Genomic DNA, 25,136 nt, shown 5'->3' with positions numbered 1-25,136 from the left:
CTGTTGCATGGGGACATGGGTTATATTATGGAGGAAGCGTCCTGGTGGCTATGCCACAAATTATCTGTTCTGGTGGCTCTGCCACATATATCTATTCTGGTGGCTCTGCCACAATTATCTGTATCTGGTGACTCTGTCACATTATCTGTTCTGGCAGCCATGCTACGTATTTCTAAGGCGTGTAGCGGTTGGGTGGGTCGAGTAGTCTCCCCACATGGTGAGAGGTTGGTATGGGGGTGTATGTGGTTGGTTATGGGTTGGGTTCTGCATATACATGAGATATCTGATCTGATCTGTTATGGGCTTATGGGCTTAATTCTGTATACTATTCTGGGCTAAGGCCAATTTATTCTGTTTCTGTGGTTTGAACTGATATGGGCTATGGTTGGGTTAATTTTACACACTGAGTTTCCCCAAACTCATCCCCTATCTTCATCCATGCAGGTAATCCCCAACTATAGTGGGCTTGGAGCTGCGAGGGATTCGGAGTGGCCACTCGTTCTGCACTATAGTTTCCTTCTGGTGAATTGGACTTCATTTTTCATTTACTTTGATGATTTGGGTTTTATTATGTAATAAGGCCGCTCTATTATTTTTTTTATGGGTTTGGTTTATATTTTATTATGATGAACTTAATTTATATTAACTATCAAAATAGGCTAGATCTAGGGTTCGTTTTCAAAAACATAAATTGATTTCAAAGTAACACGATCTCGAACAAGGCTTCTACTATGATAACGTTTCCCAAAATTAAATATGTTTTATTTTAAAATGAACATAATTACAATGGTAACCTAAAGAAATACACGATATTAGAGTGTGGCAATGGTGGTGTGCATGTCTAGGATTGGATCCGAAAGAGCTTGGTACTTAAGCAGTCCGATGGACTCACCTCTTCTTTTCCGATTTCCTACCTGGTGCACAGCTTCCATTCACTTTAACCCTTAATGAATTAATCCTTTGAACATCAAGTACGATTTCCTGGACTAAGAATAGAAAAATGCTTTTAACATTTCAATGTGGCATGTCAAATCCGGTCATAACGTCTAGGCCGGGTTTGGGGTGTTACAGGGAATATCACCGATATCTATAGCTCCATATAGAATGGCTCCGACAGAGTTGAAAGAGTTGAAAGCTCAGTTGGAAAAGTTAACGGATAGAGGTTTTACACAATCTAGTTTTTCACCCTGGGTGCGCCAATGCTATCCGTAAAGAAGAAAGACGGATCAATGAGAGTTTGTATTGATTATCGTCAGCTCAATAAGGTTATGATAAAGAGCAAGTATCCTTTGCCGAGAATAGATGATTTGTTTGATCAGTTGAAAGGAGCGACAGTGTTTTGGAAGATTGATTTGAGATCTGGCTACTATTAGTTACGAGTTAAGGATTCAAATATGCCGAAAACTGCATTCAGAACAAGGTACGGGCATTATGAATTTATTGTTATGCCTTTTGGATTAACTAATGCTCCTGCAATTTTTATGGACTTGATGAATCAAATTTTTAAACCGTATTTAAACAGATTTGTGGTTGTATTCATTGACGACATTCTAATCTATTCCCGAGATGAGTCTGAGCATGCTGAACATTTTAGAATTGGGCTACAAACCTTAAAAGATAAGCAACTATTCGCTAAATTCAGGAAATGTGAGTTTTGGCTCCAAGAAGTCAGATTTTTGGGACATATAGTTTCAGCGGAAGGTATACGAGTTGACCCGAGCAAGATTTTCGTAGTTGTTGATTGGAAACCACCAAGAAATGTGTCTGAAGTTAGAAGCTTTCTGAGATTATCTAGCTACTATTGGTATTTTGTCAAAGGATTTTCGATTATTGCTACACCGATGACTAGATTGCTACAGAAAGATGTGAAATTCGAGTGGTCTGAGAAATGTCAATAGAGTTTTGAACAGTTGAAAATATAGTTAACTGAGGCACCAGTTTTGGTTCAACCTGAGTCGAGTAAAGAGTTTGTGATTTTCAACGACGCGTCATTGAACGGTTTGGGTTGTGTTTTGATGCAAGAAGGTAAAGTAATAGCTTATGCCTCCAAACAGTTGAAACCGCATAAAAAGAATTATCCAACGCACGATTTAGAATTGGATGCTATTGTTTTTGCATTGAAGATTTGGCGGCATCATTTATACTGTGAAAAATGTCATATCTTTACAGATCACAAAAGCTTGAAGTATATAATGACTCAGAAAGATTTGAATTTGCATAAATGGAGATGGCTCGAGTTGCTGAAAGACTATGAGTTACTGATTGATTACCATCCGGGGAAAGCGAACGTAGTAGCAGATGCTTTAAGTATAAAATCTTTATTTTCTTTGAGAGCGATGAATACTCAGATAACCTTGTCTAATGATGGTTTGATTCTAGCAGAATTAAAAGCTAAACCGATATTTCTTCAGTAAATTTGTAAAGCTCAGAAGTTTGATAACGAGTTACAAGCTAAAAGAGTACAGTGCAAGTCGAATAGTGATTCAGACTATCAGATCAGATCCGATGATTGTTTAATGTTCTGAAACAAAATTTGTGTACCAAAGAATTCTGAGTTTATTTAGAAAATTCTTCACAAAGCACACAGTGGTTGTTTATCTATTCACCCAATGAGTACAAAAATGTATAATAATCTGAAATAGTTGTACTGGTGGTTGGGTAAGAAACGAGACATTTCAAAAAAAATTTCAAAATGTTTGGTTTGTTAGCAAATTAAAGTTGAACATCAGGTACCTTCGGGATTGTTACAACTTGTGATGATACCAGAGTGGAAATGGGATAGAGTTACGATGGATTTCGTATCAGGATTACCCTTGTCTCTGAAGAAGAAAGATGCTATTTAGGTTGTCGTTAATCGATTGACGAAATCAGCACATTTCATTCCGATAGTACAAATTATTCGCTTGATAAATTGGCTGAATTGTACATATCTAAGATTGTTAGATTGTACGGAGTGTCAGTTTTGATTATTTCGGATAGCAATCCGAGGTTTACGTCACGATTTTGGAAGAAATTGCAAGAAGCTTTGGTTACACGGTTGCACCTTAGTACAGCATTTCATCTGCAAACAGATGGTCAATCTGAGAGAGTGATACAAATTCTCGAAGATATGCTTTGTTGTTGTGTTTAGAATTTGAAAGCAATTGGGAGAAATATTTGTCATTGGTTGAATTCGCGTATAACAACAGCTTTCAATCGAGCATAAAGATGGTACCGTATTAAGCATTGTATGGTCACAAATGTCGAACTCCATTATATTGGACCGAGCTTAGTGAGAAAAAGATTCACGGGTTTGATTTGATCAGAGAGACTGAAGAGCAAGTGAATGTAATTTGCGATAGTTTGAAAGCAACTTCAGGTCGATAGAAATCGTACAAGGATTTAAAATGTAAAGACATTGAATTTCAAATTGGCAATAAAGTATTCTTGAAAGTGTCTCCATGGAAGAAAATTCTTCGATTTGGTCGCAAAGGCAAATTGAGTTAGCGATTTTTCGGGCCTACGAGATTATCGAAAGAATAGGACCAGTAGCATATCGGCTAACTTTACCATCAGAATTAGGAAAGATCCATAATGTATTTCATGTGTCAATGCTACGACGGTATCGATCGAATCTATCGCATATCATTTCTCTGATTGAAATAGAAATTTAACTTGATATGACGTATAATGAAGAACTAATCAAAATATTAGCTTAAGAGGTTAAAGAGTTAAGAAATAAACGCATAGTTTTGATGAAAGTTTTGTGGCAACGGCATGGTATCGAAGAGGCTACGTGAGAATCCGAGGAAGCTATGAGAAAACAGTACCCTAACTTCTTTACTGGTAAGATTTTCGGGGACATAAATTTCTAAGAAGGAGAGTTGTAACAGCTTGTTTTTAGTCAAACCAGAACAGTGATTTCGGGACCACAAATTCAAAGTCGAAATAATTATTTTATTATTATAGTGTCTACAGCATGTTTCATTAAGAAATCTTATCGTTTGAATGTTTAATTTGATAAAAATGACTAAATCGCGTAAAGTGTAAAACTTGTGTTCCATTAGTTAAAGGTATTAAATGGCTATGAAATTAAATAGTGGAGGTCCTTATGTGATAAATATCCCATTGTTGCAATGAGTGGACTTTTATGGACATGTATTAAGTGTTTTTAATAGTTTATAATTAAGGTTAAAAAGGTAATTTGGTTATTAAAGTAAAATAAATAAAACAAAAACCAAAATTTTAAGGCTATCTTCTTAGCCGATTCTTAACAAGAAGAAAAGCCATTTTTAGGGCTTGATATTCGGCCAAGGTTTCATAGCTCATTAAGATCAAAAAAGGCGAAATACGGATTTAGATTGGGGAAAGAATAAGGTTTTGGATTAATCGACTTAATTCACCGTTTTTGCATTCAAGGTAAGTTCGTATGTAATAAGTATTGTTATATTTGTGTTTTAAATGCTTTAATATTGTATAAATTATGAACACGACATTGCGGACTTATTTGATGAAGATTCTGCATTGGAAATCCCGGTTGAACCATAGGAATAGATTAAGATACGGATGACATGTCATTAGAGGTTCTTATTGTTTTAGGTGTTGGTCCGTATGTCCTACCGGTGGCTGAGTTATCTAGCATGTGTTGCGGATTCTCGTCAGCTTGTGTGAGCAGCATCGTGTAGTTAAATCATGACCGTCAGCTTGTGTGAACAGACCCATTGATAGCTCGAGAGTGAGCATTATTGAGATATGATATTGAGATAGCTTTGGGTATGTATTGGCACTTTGGTGCAAGATTTAGTAAGATAGCTTCGGCTATATATATTGGCACTCAGGGTGTGAGATTCCCAAGTATCTTGTATTATTCCAAATGGTTCAACGGATATATCGAAGATATGAAATGGTGAAAATAGATACGAATCAATACAGGTATGTACAAAAATTGAGTATGCATTGTACGAAAATTGAGTATGCATCAAATATATGAAAGAATTGAGTTCATGGTTAAATAGATGATGGAATACATGTTAACATTGTGGTTAAATCTTTTGTAGTATGTTATATGTATATTTTGAATAGTAAATAAATGGTGGGTTTTGCTTATTATTTTCATATGAGCTTACTAAGCTTTATAGCTTATATTATTTATTTTTCCGTGTTTTATAGTGAAATCAAAGCTAGCTCGAATTCGGGAGTATATAGCCATGAGATTTGGCTTAATTAGGTTGTTTTGGTTGTGTATATATATGTGTATATGGCTTGGGTTAGGTGTTTAAATATGGTTATGTTATGCATATTAATTTTTGGTAACTATAGATATTAAATGATTGAGAATTGAATTTGGTATGCTTGTGAGATTAGGCTTGGTGATGCAAAAATTGGGAGTGTTCATATTGATGATTTGAGTTTATGAGTTTTGGTATGAAATTGAATGGCATATTGTGGTATTGTTGTGATATTTATTGGTTGGCTTTGAAATGGTATAATTTATGCTTGGTTGAGAGTAGATGAATGCTAATATATGCCATGTTTTGATGCCAAATGGATTGTTTTAGGTATGTGCAAAGTTGGATGGTAAATTGGCTTGGTAAATAGCCTATTTTTGTCCACACGGGCAAAGAAACGAGCGTGTGTCTCAGCCATGTGTGACACACGATCAAGTTGCACGGCCATGTGTCCCCTGGTGTTGAAATTGAAATCAAGTTAGTATTTTCCACACGGCCTAGCACACGGGCGTGTGTCTTGGCTGTCTGGTATAAGTCAGTATACCCTATAGGTTTGGCACAGCCTAGCACACGGCTTGGCACACGACCGTGTGTAGCCATATCTTAGGGTACAGGGGCGTGTATGTTGGCCGTGTGACCCAAGTCACAGAGTTACACGGGGTAAGACATAGGCTAGAACACGGCCATGTGCTTCTATTTAGAATGTCCACACGAACTGTGACACAAGTGTGTCTTTGGCTGTGTGAGACACACGGCTGGGCTACACGGGCGTGTGTCCTCTGTTTTTAGCAAAAATTTTCTAAGTGTTTCAAAGATTTCCTAAGTTATCGGTTTAGTCTTGAACCACTTCTAAAGCATGTTTAGGGCCTTGTAGGCTCGTATTAGGGATAATATGATTGAGTTTGAATGATGATTATATGAAATTGAAAAAAAAAGTACATGAAATGTATGTTTATTTGTGTTATAAGTCCGGTAATGCTCCGTAACCCTATTTCAGCGTTGAATATGGGTGAAGGGTGTTACATGATTTCCTTTTGCTAAGGTTTTCCTAAGGTGGCCGGCCAAAGGAAAGTATTGACAAAGTCTTTATTGGCTAAAGAATGGAAGGGAAATGGAATGGCTATGCAAGGGGAGAAGAGAGCTAGAGAGGAAATGAGAGAATGCTTAATGAATGAATGGATTAAAGGATATAAGGGATGATTTGAGAAGTGGAAAGGTATGTGCTATTTATAGGTGAAGCCAAGGGTAAAGTTTGCTAAAAATAGAATTCAAAATCCCTCTCTTTTCTCTCATACATGGCCGGCCACAATTGTGGAAAAGGAGATGACTTGGTTGCTTTTTTTTGAATTCAAAACAATGCTATTAATAGCCATAAGGTGGATGGTTTCAAAGGGTAAACTTGTACGCTGATTTCTGACATTTTTCTAACTATAGGGACCTTCAAGAAAATATCCCAAAGCTTATTCTTGGGTAGCCATTTACTTGTGCCGAAATTGGGTTTTAATTCCTCATTGTTAGACAGTTTCTCTGTCCAATAATTAATCAAATACATTCATCTTTTAGCAAATCTTTTACAAGGTCAATTAACACATTTATGATCTAGTTTTGCATGGTATTGTCTGTGACAGCCTTAAAACGACCCTAGTCAGAATGTGGTTTCGGAACCACAAAACCGAGGTATAAAAATAATTTGATATTTATTTTGATGCCTATAATATGTGTTAACTCATGTGTGACATTTTGATGCTTTAATTTAGAGTTATAAATGTGAATTTCACTAGAAAGGACCTAGTAGAAAACTTTGAAAGTATGATGGGGAAATGTATGATGACTAATTAAAGCATGCATGCAAAACAATGGCCTTGCATGTCAAATACCCCTTTTACAAGTGATGGCTGGCCATGACAAGGAGTATGGGCTAAACATGTCATGAAACATGTTTTGTTGGTGCATTAGGGAAACAATAAACAAATAAGCATGGGTAGTAAAGAAAAAAAATGTGTGTGTGAGTGAAACCCCCATTGCCGTACATGGAAGAAAAGAAAAGAAAAAATTTGCTCATCCATTTCATTCTCTCTTGACCGAAAATACTAGAGGGGAAGGGAGGAATTTTGCTTCATGCTTGGGTTGGAAGAGGATTAGGAAGAGGTTTGGCTATATTTGCATCAAGATTAAGGTATGTTTGATGTTGTGCCATGAGATTCATGCATATTTTTGGTTGTTAACTTGATGTTCTTATTAGCCCATGGTTCAAATCTTTGTTATATCATGGGGATGGTATTTGGCCAAGGTGGATTTTGAGTTAATGCCATTGCATGTTAAATATGAAGCTTGATGATGATACATGTGATGGTGGATTGAGGACTCTTAGATTTTCTTTGAGCATTTTGAATGATATACTAAGTTCTTTGTGTAATCATGACCAAAATTATGGTGTTGTGATGTATTCGCCATGGTGCATCCCAAGTGTGATTTATGCTCTTTGCATGGAGAGTAAGATTTGTGTTTCAAATCATGTTCATGTTTAGTTACAATCAACTTGAGATTCGGCTCTAGCATACATATATGTATATATGTTTGAGCATGATGTATTGGTATGACGATATACTATCTTAAGGTATATACTTACTTATGATGATGTTTTGGTTATGAAGGAAATGATAGATGTGTATTGAGTTACAATATGGAAAGGTATTAGTTAGTAAAATGTATGCTGTTTTGTGTGGTAATAAGTGCATAAATGGCCTCAACATGGACATGCATATTCGGCCACATGAAGGGAAATTGGTGAGCATGTATTCGGTTAGAGGCAACCATATTGAAGCCTTATCTTGGCTTAGATTGTTGACTAAATGGGTAATAAGTGAGGATGGTTGCGAATATACAAACATACATATGCATGTGTAATTGAATTATGAATGTTTAGCGAGATGGTTAAACTAGTTGATTTATTGATTAAGCTCAAGGAGTTAAAGAAGGAGAATCAAGCAAGGGAAAGGCGAAGGTCATCGAGTAGCCGACTTGGACTATTTTACCCAACACAAGGTAAGTCATTAAGCATATATTTGATATTGCTTAAATGATTGTAATATCTATGCAATTGTGTTTAATGAGATGAAATATATACAAATGTATGTGTATGAAAAGATGATAATGTTGAACGTAAAAGAGATAGTGAAATGTGTAGGAAGTTTGCTTTGCACTAAGTGTGCGAGAAATAGATGTGTACGGTGATTTAGATTGGCACTGAGTGTGCGAGCTTGTAATGCACGGCACTAAGTGTGGGAGTTTGGACTATATGGCACTATGTGTGCGGGCTTGAATCATATGGCACTAAGTGTGCGTGATTGAGTATTAAGCACTATGTGTGTGAACTCTACGCATATCTCCGATTGAACATTTATATGGAGGCGTGACTTTATCGAGATGAGTATGGACAGCGGAAAGAGTAAGTACCTTGAGTTCATGGCTAATAGATGCTATGTTCATGCTCGGGTGGAGTTGGTAAGATTTAAATCTATGTGATGATTTCAATTGCATTCCCGTAAATAAGGTATCGTGGAATAGATGAAAGTTCATTTGATTGCATGATTGTTGCGGAAATGAAATGATGTATGGAAATTGCTTCAAATATCCTATTGAACAGTATATGAAATGTAAATGTATGACTTGGTATGAGATTGATCCGAAAGATCTAAGGAACTATGGTATAGTTCGGTATGGCTGGAACATTTGGCCTTGTTTCATTATTTCATTTTATGATAATTGTATTAATGGATGGTTGTGGAATGCTTATGACTTCTCGAGTTATAAACTCACTCGGTGTTTTCTTGTCACCCATTTTAGGTTCCTTGGGCTCGTCTCCTTTTGGGTGTTCAGAATCGTCAGTGAAGTCATCACACCGCGAGCAATCTTTGGTATTGTCTTCTTAGTCGACTTAGGAGAATATTTGGCATGTATGAGCTATTTTGTTTTGTTAAATTTTGGGTTGTAAACTTTAAGCCGTGTGAAAATGGCCTATGTGGTCGTTTGAGTGGGAAGCTAGAATCTATAGCCATGAGTCTTAGAAACCTTAATTTTGATAAGGTGGCCATAATTTGTGTCACGTATGATGGATGAGTAGTAAGGCTAAGGAAGGATTCATGAAATTGGCATAGTCTCATCGCAGTAACTGTTGCGGACAGCAGCAGTGATATGAGATCGAAAAATCACTAAAAATAGTAGAAGTGGAATTAATAGCTAAAAAAATTACGTACTCGAAGCTTGATGGGTCTATTTTCATATGGATGAAACAAAACGACCATATGAGCTGTATTTTAAGAGATATTAAAGTTCTCGTGAAACAGGGCCAGAACGGTTTCTGGATCCCCTGTTCCGACTTTGGAAAATCATTGTAAATTAACCAGAGATAATTAGGAGTCATGCCATATATGTGTAGATTCCTCTCTGAGTCTAGTTTCTATAGAAACAAACGGCATCAGTATTGAAGCCCTGTACAGGGAGATATCCAATTCGTAACGCACAAAGGTCAGTGTAGTCGATCCCTGCAACAGGGGAGACTTTAACTAATAAACTGTACTAATTGGCTTGATCAAAAATTCTAGAAAAAAATCTGTAGATGGACATATGAGTCCAGTTTCAGGGAAAAATTACGAAACTGATTTTCGAGTTGTAAAACTCAAGATATGATTTTTGAAGCGACTAGTACACAGATTGGCAGCTTGTCTGGGAAATTCTCAATAAGTGGTTTGAAGTCTGTTAACACCTCGTGTTCGACTCCGGCGACGGTCTCGGGTTTGGGGTGTTATATTGTCGAAATGAAGTCGATGTGTGCATATCCATACATCATTTGTGTTAATCACATCTTCCATGGTCCTTCTGCGTAGTGAAAATTCACATATTAATATTTACCATGAAAATAATATAAATTATATACAAAAATCATGTAATTAAGCATAATTTCACATACTTTATGAATTCATGTCAAATATTAATAATTAAGTAAAATTCACTTATTTTAATAACAATTCCTCAAGATTAACATATTTATTAAGTTAAAAGGTGGTAAAAATATATAGAAAAATGCTATATAATTTTGAGTTTACAACTTGTTCAACCAAGATTCTTGTACCTCTCCCTATAAATAGATGGTATCAGTTGACCTAACATCAATTTTTGATACTTTGTTATTATGCAAAAAAATAGTAAAAATTTATTATTTAAGAATAAATTCTATTTTTTTAGGAATTACGATAATTGTCTATTTCTATTAAGAGAAATTACTTTTGTACTAAAAGTAATTACATTATTTTTTTATTGTTTAGTGACTAACTCAAATTCTTCTCGCACAAATACTAAAATCGTTCTTTTTAAGTGGTTTTTCCAACCATGGGGCAGCTTTTGCATGAATTTGTAGGTATAAGAAATTCTGGCTATTATTGAATTAAATAATTGGTGTTTTTAGATTTTCTTAACTAATACTTAGAAAACTTTTATAACTTATTTTGAAATTATTTATTTTAATTGAATTTTGAAGTTTTTTTAAATTATAACTTTTGTACTTTGAAATTTTTTCTAAAATTTGAAAACTTTTCTATTTTTTAAAGTATTATCTAATTTTTGTTTAAAGATTTTTATTTTATTTTTAGGTTTTCTTTTTTATTTTGAATGTTTAATTTTTATAATTTTGAAATTTTGTATTAATTCTTTTTTAAATACTTTATTGAAATTTTATAAAATTTTAATTATTAACGAACATAAGATGTAAGAAAATATAATGTCAAATCGGCAAAAATCAACCACATATACTGTCATGGGGACAAAAACTGAAGTCAACATCAGCTAATTATCTCAAGATTTAATGGTGTCATCATGAATAACAAAAGCCATTAGTAAATTTTTTTGATGAATTTCGAAAATGGTTTATTACAATAAAAATATAAGAACTTGTTTTATATAATTATTAAAATAATTTATTTATGTTATACAATTATAATAAAAATAATTCGATTTGAAGTTGGATCAAAATTTAATTTGATAAACTTTCTACATGTATTTCTAGATATCCTTTTCTAAGAGATGACACTTTAGATATCCTGTTTTACTATTTTTTTCTTCTTTACTTCTTCATTAGAACAGCCTTTCCTTCTTTCTCTATTTTTGTTGATATTGTATATCAACCATTTATATGTTTTTCTTGAAATAATAGTTTAATTATAATAAAATATATTAATTGGGTTTTAATTCATTATAATGTGATTTTTTTATTTAAAAGTTTAACGAAATGTATGTAGAAGTAAAAATTATATAAAAGATATATTTGCCTAAAGAATGTAGAGATCAACCAATTTAGCAGTGCCTGCCGACACATATTGAGAGGAGTCGTCCAAAAGTAGACAATCTATTCTTTACCGACAAAAATAATGAAGGGCCAAATCAACCCAAAAAAAAAAGGGCCCAATATAGCCGATAATAATACCATTCCACCACTCTCTTTTCTTCATTTCTTTGCAAATAATACCATCGGATCGGATCTGAAACAAAGCAACAATGGGATCGCTTCCTCCGTCACTAGACCTCCCACCGCCGCCGTCCAAAAATCCCCAACATGAGCGGGTTTCCGAAACTACCCTTTTCAATCTCTTCAAAGCCCAACAAGGCCACCTCAATTACTTCTTCCAGAACCTCGATTTGTCCCAAGCATTGTCTTTCACTGAAACCCTCCTTAATTCTCGGGGCACCATTTTCTTCTCTGGTGTCGGAAAATCCGGATTCGTCGCCAACAAGATCTCCCAGACCTTAGTTTCTCTCGGCATCCGCTCCGCTTTCCTCTCCCCTCTCGACGCCCTCCACGGCGACATTGGCGCGCTCTCCGCCACCGACATCCTCGTCCTCTTTTCGAAATCCGGCTCCACTGAAGAACTCCTACGTCTCATCCCCTGTGCTAGAGCCAAGGGGGTTTATCTCATTTCGGTCACCTCCGTCCCCAACAATGCCTTGGCAAACGCTTGCGATATGAACGTGCATCTTCCGTTGGAGAGGGAATTGTGTCCGTTTGATTTGGCGCCGGTTACTTCGACAGCGATCCAGATGGTTTTCGGAGATACGGTGGCAATCGCGCTTATGGGAGCTAGGAACTTGACTAAGGATCAATACGCGGCCAATCATCCTGCTGGTCGGATTGGGAAAAGCCTTATTTTTAAGGTTTGTTTGATTAAATGCTGGCTTTCTGATCAATGTCTTCATAAAATTTAATTGCTTTTGTTTATGAGATGCTGGATCATTAGTGGGTTTTTTTTTCTTTCTTTTAAGTTGGCTGCCCATAATTGTTTAAGATTCTTTATGTTTGCTGTTGAATGATCGATATAAGAAACAGTAGACATAAGTTTGATGGATTTAAGAGAACTACCTTCAGGTTCATGTCATTTCAATTAAATCGAGATTTGAAGCTGAAATTTTTTTTCTATTTCAGTTCATTTTGTTTTCAGATTTATTGGACTTGTAGACTGATGGATTGGTGCTTTCATATGTAGGTAAAAGATGTAATGAAGAAGCAAGATGAGCTTCCAGTTTGCAAGGAAGGAGATTTGATAATGGAGCAGCTGGTGGAGCTTACTAGGAAAGGATGTGGGTGCTTGCTGGTTATAGATGAGGAATATCACTTGCTTGGCACATTTACAGATGGTGATTTGCGGCGTACGCTTAAGGCTAGCGGAGAAGCCATATTCAAGCTCACCGTGGGTGAAATGTGCAACAGGTAAACCAAATGGCGAATGCCCATAACTATTGTAGTAACTTGTTGAGTTTCTTTCTGATGTTTTCAATCAAAGTGACTTAAAACCCTCATTTGTTTGTATCACTGTATCAGGAAACCAAGAACCATTGGTCCGGATGCGATGGCAGTGGAAGCCATGCAAAAGATGGAATCACCACCATCTGCTGTACAATTTCTGCCTGTAATTGATCGTCAAAATACCTTGATCGGTATTGTCACATTGCATGGATTAGTTTCAGCTGGTCTTTGAAATATACGGTCTTGTGTGGTTTTGGATGTTGATACCCTGACATAATTCTTCTGTAAGTTTGGAGTAGAATTTAAATTCAACCTGATGATAGCTTCTTATGTATACAAGATATTGGAATATTATTTATCATTTTATTAATTCAATGTGATTTATTTATTTTGGACGTCAAAGAGGAATTTCTCGCTTGCTTACTGCTCGATTATCAGAATCCACCCATATTTTGCCATAAGCTGCATTGTAATCTATGGTTTTGGTTACCTTCTCGATGGGCTTTTATGGGTTTGGACAATGAAGCCTTGACCCAAGTTTGATATGGGTCTGAGAGAGCATTCTAAATCTTGTTACACAGTAAGAAGATGCTTCTGTTGAAGATTACATGTACACTGCCACGGGAAAAGGGAAGAGAAAATTTTGCAAAAATAGCAAAAGAGCTTAAACTAAGTAGACCTTCGAAAAGAAAAGATGGGTACAGATTTCCAAAATTTTCTTCCATCTTTAGTATATTATTTGAACTCGTTCAGAAAACAATGTCGATAATCCGACTTCCATGTCCTAAAGACACTGCAAATCTGACTTATAGTACATGTTTCCCCTTCTTTTTCATTCAATAACAGGTAAAAGTTCTAGAGCAGCAAGCAAATAACAGAAAAGGTGAAAAGGCTCTATATCATTTCCTATGTCGACTTAGAACTAATGTTGCTCTACGATGTACATTTGAATAGCTGTTATATATACCCATGTAGATACTTCAACCATTGTTTTCGAGGCCTACACTAGTTGTAGAGTCAGCGTTCAGATTTACTTATTTTTTCGTTTCTTGGAAGCTGGATAGCTCATAGGTAGTCCTTCGGAAGTACATTTAAAATGTTTCGCTGTACCATGCTTACTGGAATTATCTTTTAGAAGCTCAGATAATGTGACTTCTCTTTTAGGAGGCCTCCTTCGTTGAGATAATGTCACTTCTCTTTCACTTGCAGGCTGACTAGGTGAAGGCCTTGAACTTAAGGTAGATAAGAGGCATCCTTTTCCTCCACCATCAAGGTCAAGGTCTGTTGTGTCATCCGATTCTGAGGAACTTGATGATAAATCTTCTGGCATCACCTCTCTAAGTAACAAGGAAGTATCATCTTGAGTCAGCCTTGGAAGGGGAGTTGATACCATTTCCTCTTTTGATTTTCGTTCATGCAGGCACTGTAATTGCTGTATACGGGCCTTTATTTCTGCCTTGATGGAAGAAACAGCACTCAAACCATTGCCATATAACGTTACTGCATCTTGGAGCTTGTGCTCATTTTTTCCTTCATCTTCTCTGAATGATTTTTCCTTGGGAGTGTAGTGGCGAAGACCCAAATTCAGGTCCTCTCTAGCCCATGCATGCACTGCACTCAATGTTCCTTCCACTGCTTCAACAAGCATATTTAATTCGCTGATTTCATAATTGTAGAGGAAAATCTTCTCTGTCCATGTGCAAGAACAAAGCCGCTTTGCATGATTTAAACACAAATATCTATGAGGAGAACATGAACAGTGCACTGCTGAGAGGTGCAAATCAAAGTAACATATGCTACATTCCCTTTTGCTAGTAGAATTGAAGTTTTTGTCCTTCCTCTTTGTCTGAAAGGTGCTACAGAGGTATTCCCTTCTCATACCTTCCTGCTTGACACGTGACTGCAAGCACCCATGCGAGAAATAGAGGCCAAAACATAAGAGGAAAAAACTCAAATAATATAAGCTTAATTTCTTCATTCAATAATAAAATGACAATAATATCTAGGCATTCCAAAATTGAACAGAAATGCACACACAATGAGTGCAGAACCTGATCCCTGCTCTCTTTAGAATAAGTGTTCTCTTCTTCTTTACTTAAGGGGAGGAGTGGGGGAACGGAGTATAGCATGAATAATAAATGTTACAAACCCGACCCCTGATCTCTTTAGAGGAAGAGTTCTCTTCTTTTCTTGAGGGATGGGGTGGCGGAATGGAATACATGAATAACAAATGTTACAAGAATAAAATCACGGAAATTTCAAGCACATAGACTAAAATCCAGACTACAGAGGATGATCGGAAGTGTACCTTGAGTGTTTCAGTTAAGATCCCATTCTTTCCACAGTAACCTTTCCACCTTAAATTATCAATAGTATTCTTCTTTAACAGAATGAGTTCCCATTGTGCCTTCACTGCTTCTCTTGCTGCTCCAATCAACAATTTATCAAAGGAAATTGATGTTTTCCTTCCCTGTGATTGATAGAGTGCTACAGCATTCTGCCCATGAGGTAACCAATCAAGAGGAGCAAAAGTAACTGCCTCAGCAACATTAAACCCACAATCAAATGTTGAATGATAGGCTCCTGGGAAAACCAGAACAAACTCCCTAGGATATTGGATACAGCGGTAGACAGGTACACCCTTGGACTTGAACATGAACGGAGAAAGTCTTGTTATCTGCATGTGTACTTTTAGCATTAGGACATAAACAAACTCCACAAATAGTTTCATCATTAGCTTCCTGTAACATCCTAGTTTCTAAAATTAAAAACGGTGACATTAAGAAGATGATAAATGATTCATCTGTCAAGGACCCAAACGGTGTTAGAATAGAAATAGCACTCTAGCAAATAAAAATATAGTGCTAGTTTGCCATTGAAATTTTTAAACAAAGCTCAGAATCATTCACACACAGAACACTTACATCGAGCTCTTTTCTCTTTGCATAAGGTTACATTCAGTATGTCATGTCCTAGAACTAAGAGAATTCCCAGAATCACAAGGTAATCAATTCCAGCTAATACTTGCAGATGCACAGATGAGTCATCATAGAGGTATTAAAGCATTCTAGATTAAAAGCTATGCTAAAACTTATATTTCTGTTAAAAATACAATTTGCATAGTTGGAATATGTCAGGAGCCAATACAATTTGACACATCAAAGAAAAAATGAGTAGGAAAATCACAGAATGATTCTCCACATGCTTATTTTATGCCCCTTGAACAAAGAAAAATAGAACTTTTATTACTCACCACTCCATGCAGCTTAGACGGTTTGCCTAGAAAATCTGGAAAGTACTTCTTCATAAGAGTCTCAAACTTGAAGGAATATCTCTCAGGGACACCATACCAAATTTTTGGACAACCCACATGCAAGTAACTTATTGAGTATAAATGGTGTTCTTCAATCTTCTGCTTGAGAAAATGATTAAATAAGCCAAAACAAACATGAAAAGCTATATCCAAAAACACAAAACGTTGTAATTGTTATTTTCATAAGATGGACATACTCATAAAAAGTAAACCATATTGAAATTTAGCAGGACTAAAATGCAATCAATAAAGCAATCCTTACCCAGTAAAGTGATGAAAAGCACATTCCTATACGTAGATGAGGCACTGACACACTAGAATTCTTATAACTTTCAAAAGAAAGAAGAGAACCAGGAAGCTTAGGTGCATTATTTAAGTTCCAGCTTGACCGAATGTATTTTTCACATGATTCTTCAGTATTTGATGCCATTGGAAATCCACTGCCAAATGTTGCAGTATCTAAATCACCATATAGCACCTATAAAATATGTTATTAGGAGCAGAAGCAAATATAGAGGCGAAGAAAACATTGGGAAAATAACATGATTCTACGATACCTCTAATTTTCCAGAGGGATTTTCAACAATCTTTCTATATTCACCCTCAATGCTCTCTGCTGACAGCTCCTCCTGTTTGCAATTAACATGACCCACATCCTTGGAGAAGAAATAGTGCTGAATGAAATCATCTGCATGTTTTTTAAATCTTTTTAGAGTGAATTCTAGACCAGGTTCCTTGCCCATTTCAGACTGAGCTGGAGACCTGTCAAACTGTTGAATCTCTGCAACAAATTTAGAATATTCCCATATGCTCTTTTCTTTGATTAGGCATGGTGGTTGCCATGAAGGAGGAGGAATAATACGACAAACTCCATATGGCTCAGCTTTAAGACGTATGCTCTCAATGTACTTTAGTGTGTCACTGAATTCCTGTAAATCATATTTAAGCTCTTTGAATATTTGGAACTCTTCCCAGCCAAAAGGTTAACATTAACAAACTTGGAAGAAACAAGGTGAAGGAGAAATATCAAAATACAAAAAAGTAATTAAAAAATTATATTTCAATGAGATAAAAAAAGACCTCTTCAGATGGTCGAAAAATAGGTGCCTCTTCAAGGACATCTCCTTTTGTATCTCCAAGACGCTGCCTTGACGATGTCTGTGTCATGGCTTCAATAATCGGTCATTTTGAACCAAATCATGAGGTAAGAAGCTTGTAGAACAAATCATATGGATCCTAAGAACTTAGTCTAGTTTAGGAAAGGAGATAAATATGACCTTAAAAGGTTTTGCAGACTGATATTCCTTTGTGATTTGATCGGTCTTGTCATTAAGTATCCACGGTCTATTCCCAATAGACTTCTTTAACTTTTCGACATCAAAAACATTAGATGAGGTCTCTACTTGCACTTTATTGTGTGTGGAGAAATCCTCCGAGGTTTTGAAGCTCATGTTTTCTTCATGATGTTCAACCTTCTTCAAAAAGAATGATGAGAGATACGCAAAACCTGGTGGAGCTGAAACTCTTGCTGTGCCATCAGTTTCGTTAGGAGTTTTCCTGTGCTCTGCCCCCATCTCTAAACTAGGAAACAGAAGAGGAAAATAACTACAACATTGACTGATTAAAACCTAGGAATACATATCGAAACTTCACTTCACTCAGGCTAGCACTATCTTTGCGCCCTGTACCTAGAGTGCGCATCTTACACACTCGACAACACCGAATTTACACTTTATGTTGGATCATTACACAGTTAACAAAGAGTCAAGTGATGTTGTATAAGAAGCTACTTTAAACCTAGTCAAGTTTCCGCAGATCTCATATATCTAAAAAAATACAACCAAAATCATGAAAGAACACCAAGAAAACAAGGATATAAAAGGTTCAGCACATACCCTCAGAGGAAAAAGAGCGAGCGGGAATAACCCCAGATGTCAAATGCAATTGAAATTCAAATTGGAGCCAACGGATTTGAAGAAATCTCGAAGAACTAAGTCAACCCATTAGAGAAAATTCGAAGTGTAAAAGAGGAAATTATTGGAAAACTAGGATTTGATTTTCCAATGGCATCGTTGGTTTCTGACGGTGTTTAAAATGAGAACGGAACTGCAAGAGACGGATGACGAAATTCCCACTATACCCTATTTTATTTCTTTTGGCTTAACTGTACCTCAAATTTTTTTTTTTTAAAAATTAAGCTCTTCCTTTTCCTTTTACAATTAAACATTTGAATTTTCAAAATATATTAAAAGGTCCTCAAATTTCTTCAAAAAATTAAGTCTATATTTTTCACTCAATTGGATACTTAAACTTTTAAAATACATAAAAAAATCTTCAAAATTTTTAAAAAGGCAATTAAGTTATTGCTTTTATTAAAATTATAAATAATAAATTTTATAAAATTAATTAAATTTTAATAAAATTTAAAAATTTAAAATTATTATAAATTAGAATTTTTATAAAAATAGTAAAAATAAAAATTGTAAAATTTTATAAAAATTATAAAAAATAACAATCCTTAATTTTTTCAACTAAAATCATCACGTGCAACACAGTATGACATGTGGTAAAAATGATAAAAAAATATAAATCAATAAATTTTAAAAAAATTAAGGGTGTTTTTATACATTTTGAAAGTTCAAGTACTTAATTTAGTGCAAAAAGAAAGTAGGGCTTAATTATTTTTTTTAATTGTTTGAAGTTATTTTTTATGCATTTTGAAAGTTCAAGTACAAAAAAAAAGGAACTTAATTGTTTTTTTTTTTTAAAAGTTTAAAGGTTTTTTACACCCTTAAGCCTATTTCTTTAACATCAAATAGCCACCAAAAATATATCACTTTTCTAGTTAGGTAGTTCAAATTTTTTTTTTTGGCTAAATTGATACTTAAGGTTATATCCCATTACCCACTCCAATTCTATCTAAAAAAAACCGACTAGTATATTTAGCCTATAATAACTTAACACGTAAAATTGACTTACATATTATGCTTACGTGAATCCTACATGGAATTAACCTTAAAAAAAGTTTTTAAGCCTTTTATTTTTCTAGTGTTAATGTTTTAATTAATAAAAAAATATAAAATTTTGAATTATTTATGTTACCCTCCACCCTTCGTCAATAATGGACTAATAATTTCATCATCTTCTTTACAACTTAGGGTTTGTAGGCAAAATTTCCCGCTTTATCCCTTCATTTGTCCAACCAAATGTTCAACAATGATAAATTTGTAATGCCTTGAAATTTTAGTGTCAGAAATAACGTTATATCGAAAATTTAGAAGTTAAATTTCGAGAACAAACATCATGGTAAATGTACCTCAAATATTAATTAAATGCAACACTGAGAAAATACCGGAATTGTACCATAATTTGAACAATTAAATGACCTATGATCTAAATTGTAGGAAAATGAAAATTAATGTGTCAATTTTAAGGAGATGGAATTTGAATCAAAAGGAAGCTACAAGGGATTAAATGAGAGAATTACTGAAGTCTTAATAGGTAATTAGACCAAATAATTAAATGACAGTGGAGGCAATTAATCATATCCATTGTTATGGAACAAATTAGAAAAGCAGAAATTGACAAAGAAAGAAGGAAAGAAAGAGAGAAATTCAAGAAAAGAGAAGAAGAAGAAAAGATGTAATGACCCGAATTTTTCAGCTATCGAAAAAGTGAATTTTCGGGTCTTTATTTTTAAAAAGTGGATTCGTAAATATTTATTTAAAAATATGTACGAAGTTAAGTGAAAAATTAATTAAAGATTAATTAAGAGAATTTAGCTTAATTAAGAATAATTAAGTATAAGGATTAAATTGAATAAAGAATAAAAGTTTAATTATAGAATAAAGTAAAGTGAAGGGACTACATGGGCAAATAAGCCAAAAATGGGTGACAAATGTATGGTTAAAATAAGTTAAATGTGTACAAATATAAATAGTACACATGTATTATACATGTGTATTTACTTATTATATAAGTAAAATAATAATAATTAAGGTGATAAATGAATACATGTGTATTAATAAATATACATATGTATAAATAATAAATATTATAATAGTTTAATAATAAAAAACAAAGAAATAAATGAAATAAAAGAAATGAAAAAGAGAAACAAAGCAAACGAAACAGAAGAACAGGGGAGAAAGAAAGGAAAGAAAGAAAGAAAGAGAGGGAGAAAAGGGAAAATCAAGGTTTTGAAGGTTTAAACTTTAATAGGTAAGTCAATCAAGCCATTTTTACTTAATTTTGATATTTTAAAAGTCTTGGAACAAGGTTTTGATGAAAATAAGTCAAGATTTTGAAAGTTATTAGATTTCTAGATATTGTTTATGTTAAATAAAATGATGAATTAAGAGCTAAATTGATAGAAATTCAAGTTAGAAATGAAATAAGGATTGAATTGTAAAGTAATTCATAAGTTTTATGTTGTAGGGGTTAATTTGAGAAAATTTCGAAATTAATGAGATAAGCTGAAAATTTAATAGTTAAATTTGAGTTTGGATGGAATTTGAATAGAAATGGAGAATGAATTAAGTTAGTAAAGTGAAAGGAATTAGTTAGGACCTAATTGGAAATAAGGTGTAAATTGAATAGAAATTCAATTAATTGTTATAATGAGTGCTGAAAGTTAATGGTATAATTATTTTAATTTCCGTAGCTAACGTTATCTCGGGAAATCTCGGTTAAGCGAGGACAAGGCAAAGACAACGGGAGTTAGCTTGGAAACTACGGTTTGTATTTCTATAAACCGAATCTAATAATTATTTGTTGAATTTATTATTTATATAAATGGTAAGTATTATTATTATTATTATTATGGTATTGAATTGAATAAAAATTCATGAATTATTAGTGATTATTGATATTGAATAGAATATGTAAATATTGAGTGGAAAATTGAAAAATGTATATTGCATTGAAATTGATTTGCATGTGGATTGATATCGAAAAATGTATTAAATTGAATTGAGATTAAATTACAAATAAAATTGAAAATTTGAAAGTTTATTGAATACCCTATTAAAAGTATCGGGCTATTCGGATATAGTTGGCATGCCATAGGATTGGAAGTGTTCAGGGATATTTCGACTGTGTTTCGATGAGACACTATATGTGTCGACTCATCGTGGATCGTTAGGATTCATTCAAGAGGTACTGTGACTGATCGTTATTGTTACTATTCCGGATTGGTTCCGATGAGGTACTTTGTGTACCGCTACTGTTACTATTACTTTTACTGTTACCCTCACGGTGTATTCCGGTTTCGACCGATGAAACACTGTATACTATCCCCGATGTGTGGGTTGGATCCGTGTATCCGTCCAGGTACGAGTCATGTTAATAAAGGAAATGAAAAGTATTAAAGACTGTCTACTATTGAATAATTGACTGTTACCGAATAAACGACCGATACTAAATAAATGAATATTATTGATTAACCTATTATTACTGTTGACTGACTGGTACTGAACAATAAAGATCAATTGATTGTTACCAAAGAATATTGACTATTATTGAAATGAGATAGTATGATTATTGAATGAAAGGTGAATAATATTATTACTTAAATGAATTATAAATAAAAGTACTGAAAAACTAATTGTTACTAAATAATAGACTGCTACTGAATGTCTGAATGATACTGAATACAGGTTATTACTGAATAAATATGAAAAATCAACGGATAATGAATAAACATTGAAACTGTATACATTTCATCAGAAGTGATTAACAAGATCTTAGCATTATATATCAAAAACAAATGATTGAACTATTAGGAGTAATAGATTGAATTCTCAAGGTTCATTGATATATGATTTATTATTGACTTAAGTATCGGTTTATAGAAATACCACTGAGTTCATATTCAGCGCACGGTTTGTTTTCGTGCACAGGTTAGGTTAAAGACAGATTGTCAAATCAGCATCATAAGCCGATCTTGAACTCAAAAAGGTAAAGCATGTTAATTATCGGTAATGGCATGTACTTAGGATGTCTTAAGTGTGTTATATTGGATTGTGATTGTAATAGTGAAATAAGTAAATTGATAATTGATACATGATACATGATAAGTGTTTAAATTTAAGTATTAGATAATATATAAAAATGCGTTTGGATTGGTTTAATATTGGTATTTGTATTGGTTGTGGATTGAAATTTACAAGATTGATAAATTTTTAAAATACAAGGTTCATTTTGAGTTCACATAGTTTGTTACACAGGCGTGTGCCTTGGTTGCCACGGCCGTGTCTTAAAGTCAGTTTAGTACATGGGCAGGCCACACGGACGTGTGTCATGGCCGTGTTTAAAAGTCAGTATTGCATACAGGTTGAGGACATGGGCGTGTCCCATGCCGCACGGGCATGTTAAATTAGCCACACGCCCGTGTGGTACTGTTCAAAAGAAGAAAATTTAAAATTTCTCGAAAAATTTACTAAGCTTTAGGATCGAATCCTGGTTTGTTTTAATTACACTTGTAAAGTACTGTAGACCCATTAAAATTATATTTAGATGGATATATTGCTTTTATACTTGTTTATGTGCAAATGTACTGTAATGACTGGTAATACTCTGCAATCCTATTTCGGTAACGGGACAGGGTTAAGGGTGTTACAAAAGAAACAAAATAAGATAATTGAGAAGAAAACAAAGAAGTAGAGAGACAGAATAGAAAGGAGGAGAATATAGAAGGGAGAAATGAGACGAAACAGATTCATTTCACCAAATATTCAATATGAATTTCGCAACATACAACACTTCTTATGTAGCAGAAAAGAAAACTACTAATAGCTTGATTAGTTACTACAATTGTTAGTATACAACTGTCAATGCAAGTAAAACTCACCATTTTTACTTAGCACAATCACTATCCTATTTAAAATAAAGCGCACTGTTTCACTTTTGTGTTTTATTTTCCTAATTTTAATTTTGTCCCGCAACAAATACTATAACACCCTAACCTGTATCTATCGTCGAAATAGAGTTTTGGAGTATTACTGAAACTTTGAGAATATTTTTCAATTAATTTACGTAAATTACTATTCATTTATCGAGATCATACATATCGTCCCTTATTTGGACCCTCGAGGCCCAAAACAAGTGTTGGAAACAAATTGGGACTAAATCGGGAACTCGGGGAATTTTTCGTGAGCCTACGTGGTCAAGCTACGTACTACACACGCTCGTGTCCCTAACCCGTGTAACTCTCTAGCTTTTAAAGCATGAAGAAATTGAAGTCACATGGCCAAGTCACACGCCCGTGTGCTAGACCGTGTGGTGAATTTTTATTTTCGAAATTTAGGTGCAGTTTTCACACGTCCGTGTCCAAAGCCGTGTCAACCACACAGCTGAGACACACGCCAGTGTCTCAGCCCGTGTGCCCAATTCTGAGCATTCTATTTCTCATTTTTAAGATGCAAGGGACACATGGCCGGACCACATGCCCATGGGACAAGCCGTGTGTCACACACGGCCAAGACACACGCCAGTGTGGACAAAATAAGGCCATTTCCTAACCTCATTTGTCACCCAAAACTTACCATTTTCCTGCACTAAAACTCATAAGCATATATCCACCAATCCAACATCATATTCACAAGAAATTTGACACCAATCATATAGTATTATCTCATGCATCAATAGATATAAACTTACTCATGTCATAAACTCATATGCTAACACAATTTCATCAAACCAACTCATAATAAGCACTTATGTGATTATCAAAACATCACTTTAAAATAGCCAAACTTAGACCATCATTAGCTACTCCAATGTAGGTTACAAGACAACCATTACAAGCCATCAATGGCCAACTAAGCTTATACATGCCAATATACCAAAATGAGATTTCTATTTATACCAAAATAAGATAATGGATAGTGTGATGACTACTCCGACCGACTTCCAACCTTCGCGAGCTTTAAGCACTATAAAATAAGGAAAAATAAACAGAGTAAGCATTTTATGCTTAGTAAGTCTGTATAACGGGAAATAAACTTACCTGTCTTATTTATTAACACAAGTACACATAAAAACATATTCTGTAACATCCCAAATTAGGGCCTAGTCGGAATAGTGGTTTCAGGACCACAAATATGACACAATAAAATTTGTTTTTATTATATTTTTATGGTCTACAATTTCACGGGATGATTTCATGAAAATTTCGCTCGAAAATTTTGACGTTTGGGCACTCAATTTGGTCAAAAGGACTAAATTATAAAAAGTACAAAAGTTGAGTTCTACATGTTAAAGGTGTCTAATTGTTATGAGATTTTAAATTGGAGGCCCTTAAAAGGTAATTAGACCATTGGATAATTTTTTGGACAAAAATGGACATGAAATGGGTGAAATAGAATATTTTTAAGTTAGAGGCATTTTGGTAATCTAGTAATTAAAATGAATTAAAAACAAAATTAAAAGCCAATTTTTGTCCATCTTCTACCCCATGGCTGAAACTTGCATGGAGAAGACATAGCTAGTGTTTTTCAAGCTTCCAAGCTCGATTGTAAGTCTGTTCTACCCCGTTTTTAATGATTTTTACGTTTTTGAAATCCTAGTAACAAGATCTACTCATTTCTACCCATATTTTGAGCTAGAGTTTGTGTTTAAAAATTTACCCATGGATGACATGCATATTTTTGGATGTATAATGGTAGAATATGAATGCTAGGTGTGTAATAAACGACTTTTACTGAGTGATTTTCGGTGAAATTGTAAAAAAAGGACCGTTTTGTAAAAGTTACAAAATTTGTCATAAAAGTGTGATTTAGTGGAAATTAGGGGCTGCTACAGTTATGAAAATGATTCAGCTAGG

At 34.4% G+C, this 25,136-nt stretch overlaps 2 protein-coding genes and 1 long non-coding RNA gene across 4 annotated transcripts; 2 read left to right on the top strand and 1 right to left on the bottom strand.

The window, feature by feature from the left end:
• Positions 1-11,631: 11,631 nt before the first annotated feature.
• On the top strand, positions 11,632-13,401 carry LOC108452620 (probable arabinose 5-phosphate isomerase). Its single transcript, XM_017750425.2, has 3 exons — positions 11,632-12,410; positions 12,740-12,963; positions 13,075-13,401. Exons 1-3 carry the CDS (start codon positions 11,757-11,759, stop codon positions 13,229-13,231), a joined length of 1,035 nt encoding a protein of 344 aa, XP_017605914.1. The 5' UTR covers positions 11,632-11,756; the 3' UTR covers positions 13,232-13,401.
• A 303-nt stretch (positions 13,402-13,704) lies between these two features.
• On the bottom strand, positions 13,705-18,479 carry LOC108452604 (probable inactive lysine-specific demethylase JMJ19). 2 transcript variants are annotated; one of them, XM_017750407.2, is made up of 8 exons: positions 18,208-18,479; positions 17,590-17,893; positions 17,393-17,470; positions 16,870-17,241; positions 16,575-16,790; positions 16,253-16,411; positions 15,308-15,676; positions 13,705-14,899 (listed from the first exon to the last, which is right to left on the bottom strand). In XM_017750407.2, exons 2-8 carry the CDS (start codon positions 17,884-17,886, stop codon positions 14,030-14,032), a joined length of 2,361 nt encoding a protein of 786 aa, XP_017605896.1. In that variant the 5' UTR covers positions 17,887-17,893; positions 18,208-18,479; the 3' UTR covers positions 13,705-14,029. The 2 variants fall into 2 exon arrangements, with proteins under 2 accessions (XP_017605896.1, XP_017605903.1); XM_017750414.2 differs by having other exon boundaries at positions 17,590-17,888.
• On the top strand, positions 14,461-15,246 carry LOC128295317 (uncharacterized). Its single transcript, XR_008285679.1, has 2 exons — positions 14,461-14,587; positions 14,676-15,246. It is a non-coding gene; the product is annotated as an uncharacterized LOC128295317 (long non-coding RNA).
• Positions 18,480-25,136: the final 6,657 nt, after the last annotated feature.

Source organism: Gossypium arboreum, chromosome 7 (assembly GCF_025698485.1).
Source record: "Gossypium arboreum isolate Shixiya-1 chromosome 7, ASM2569848v2, whole genome shotgun sequence".
Taxonomy (NCBI): domain Eukaryota; kingdom Viridiplantae; phylum Streptophyta; class Magnoliopsida; order Malvales; family Malvaceae; genus Gossypium; species Gossypium arboreum.
Note: the sequence above shows the minus strand (reverse complement) of the source record. Positions and strands in the feature narration are given on the sequence as shown.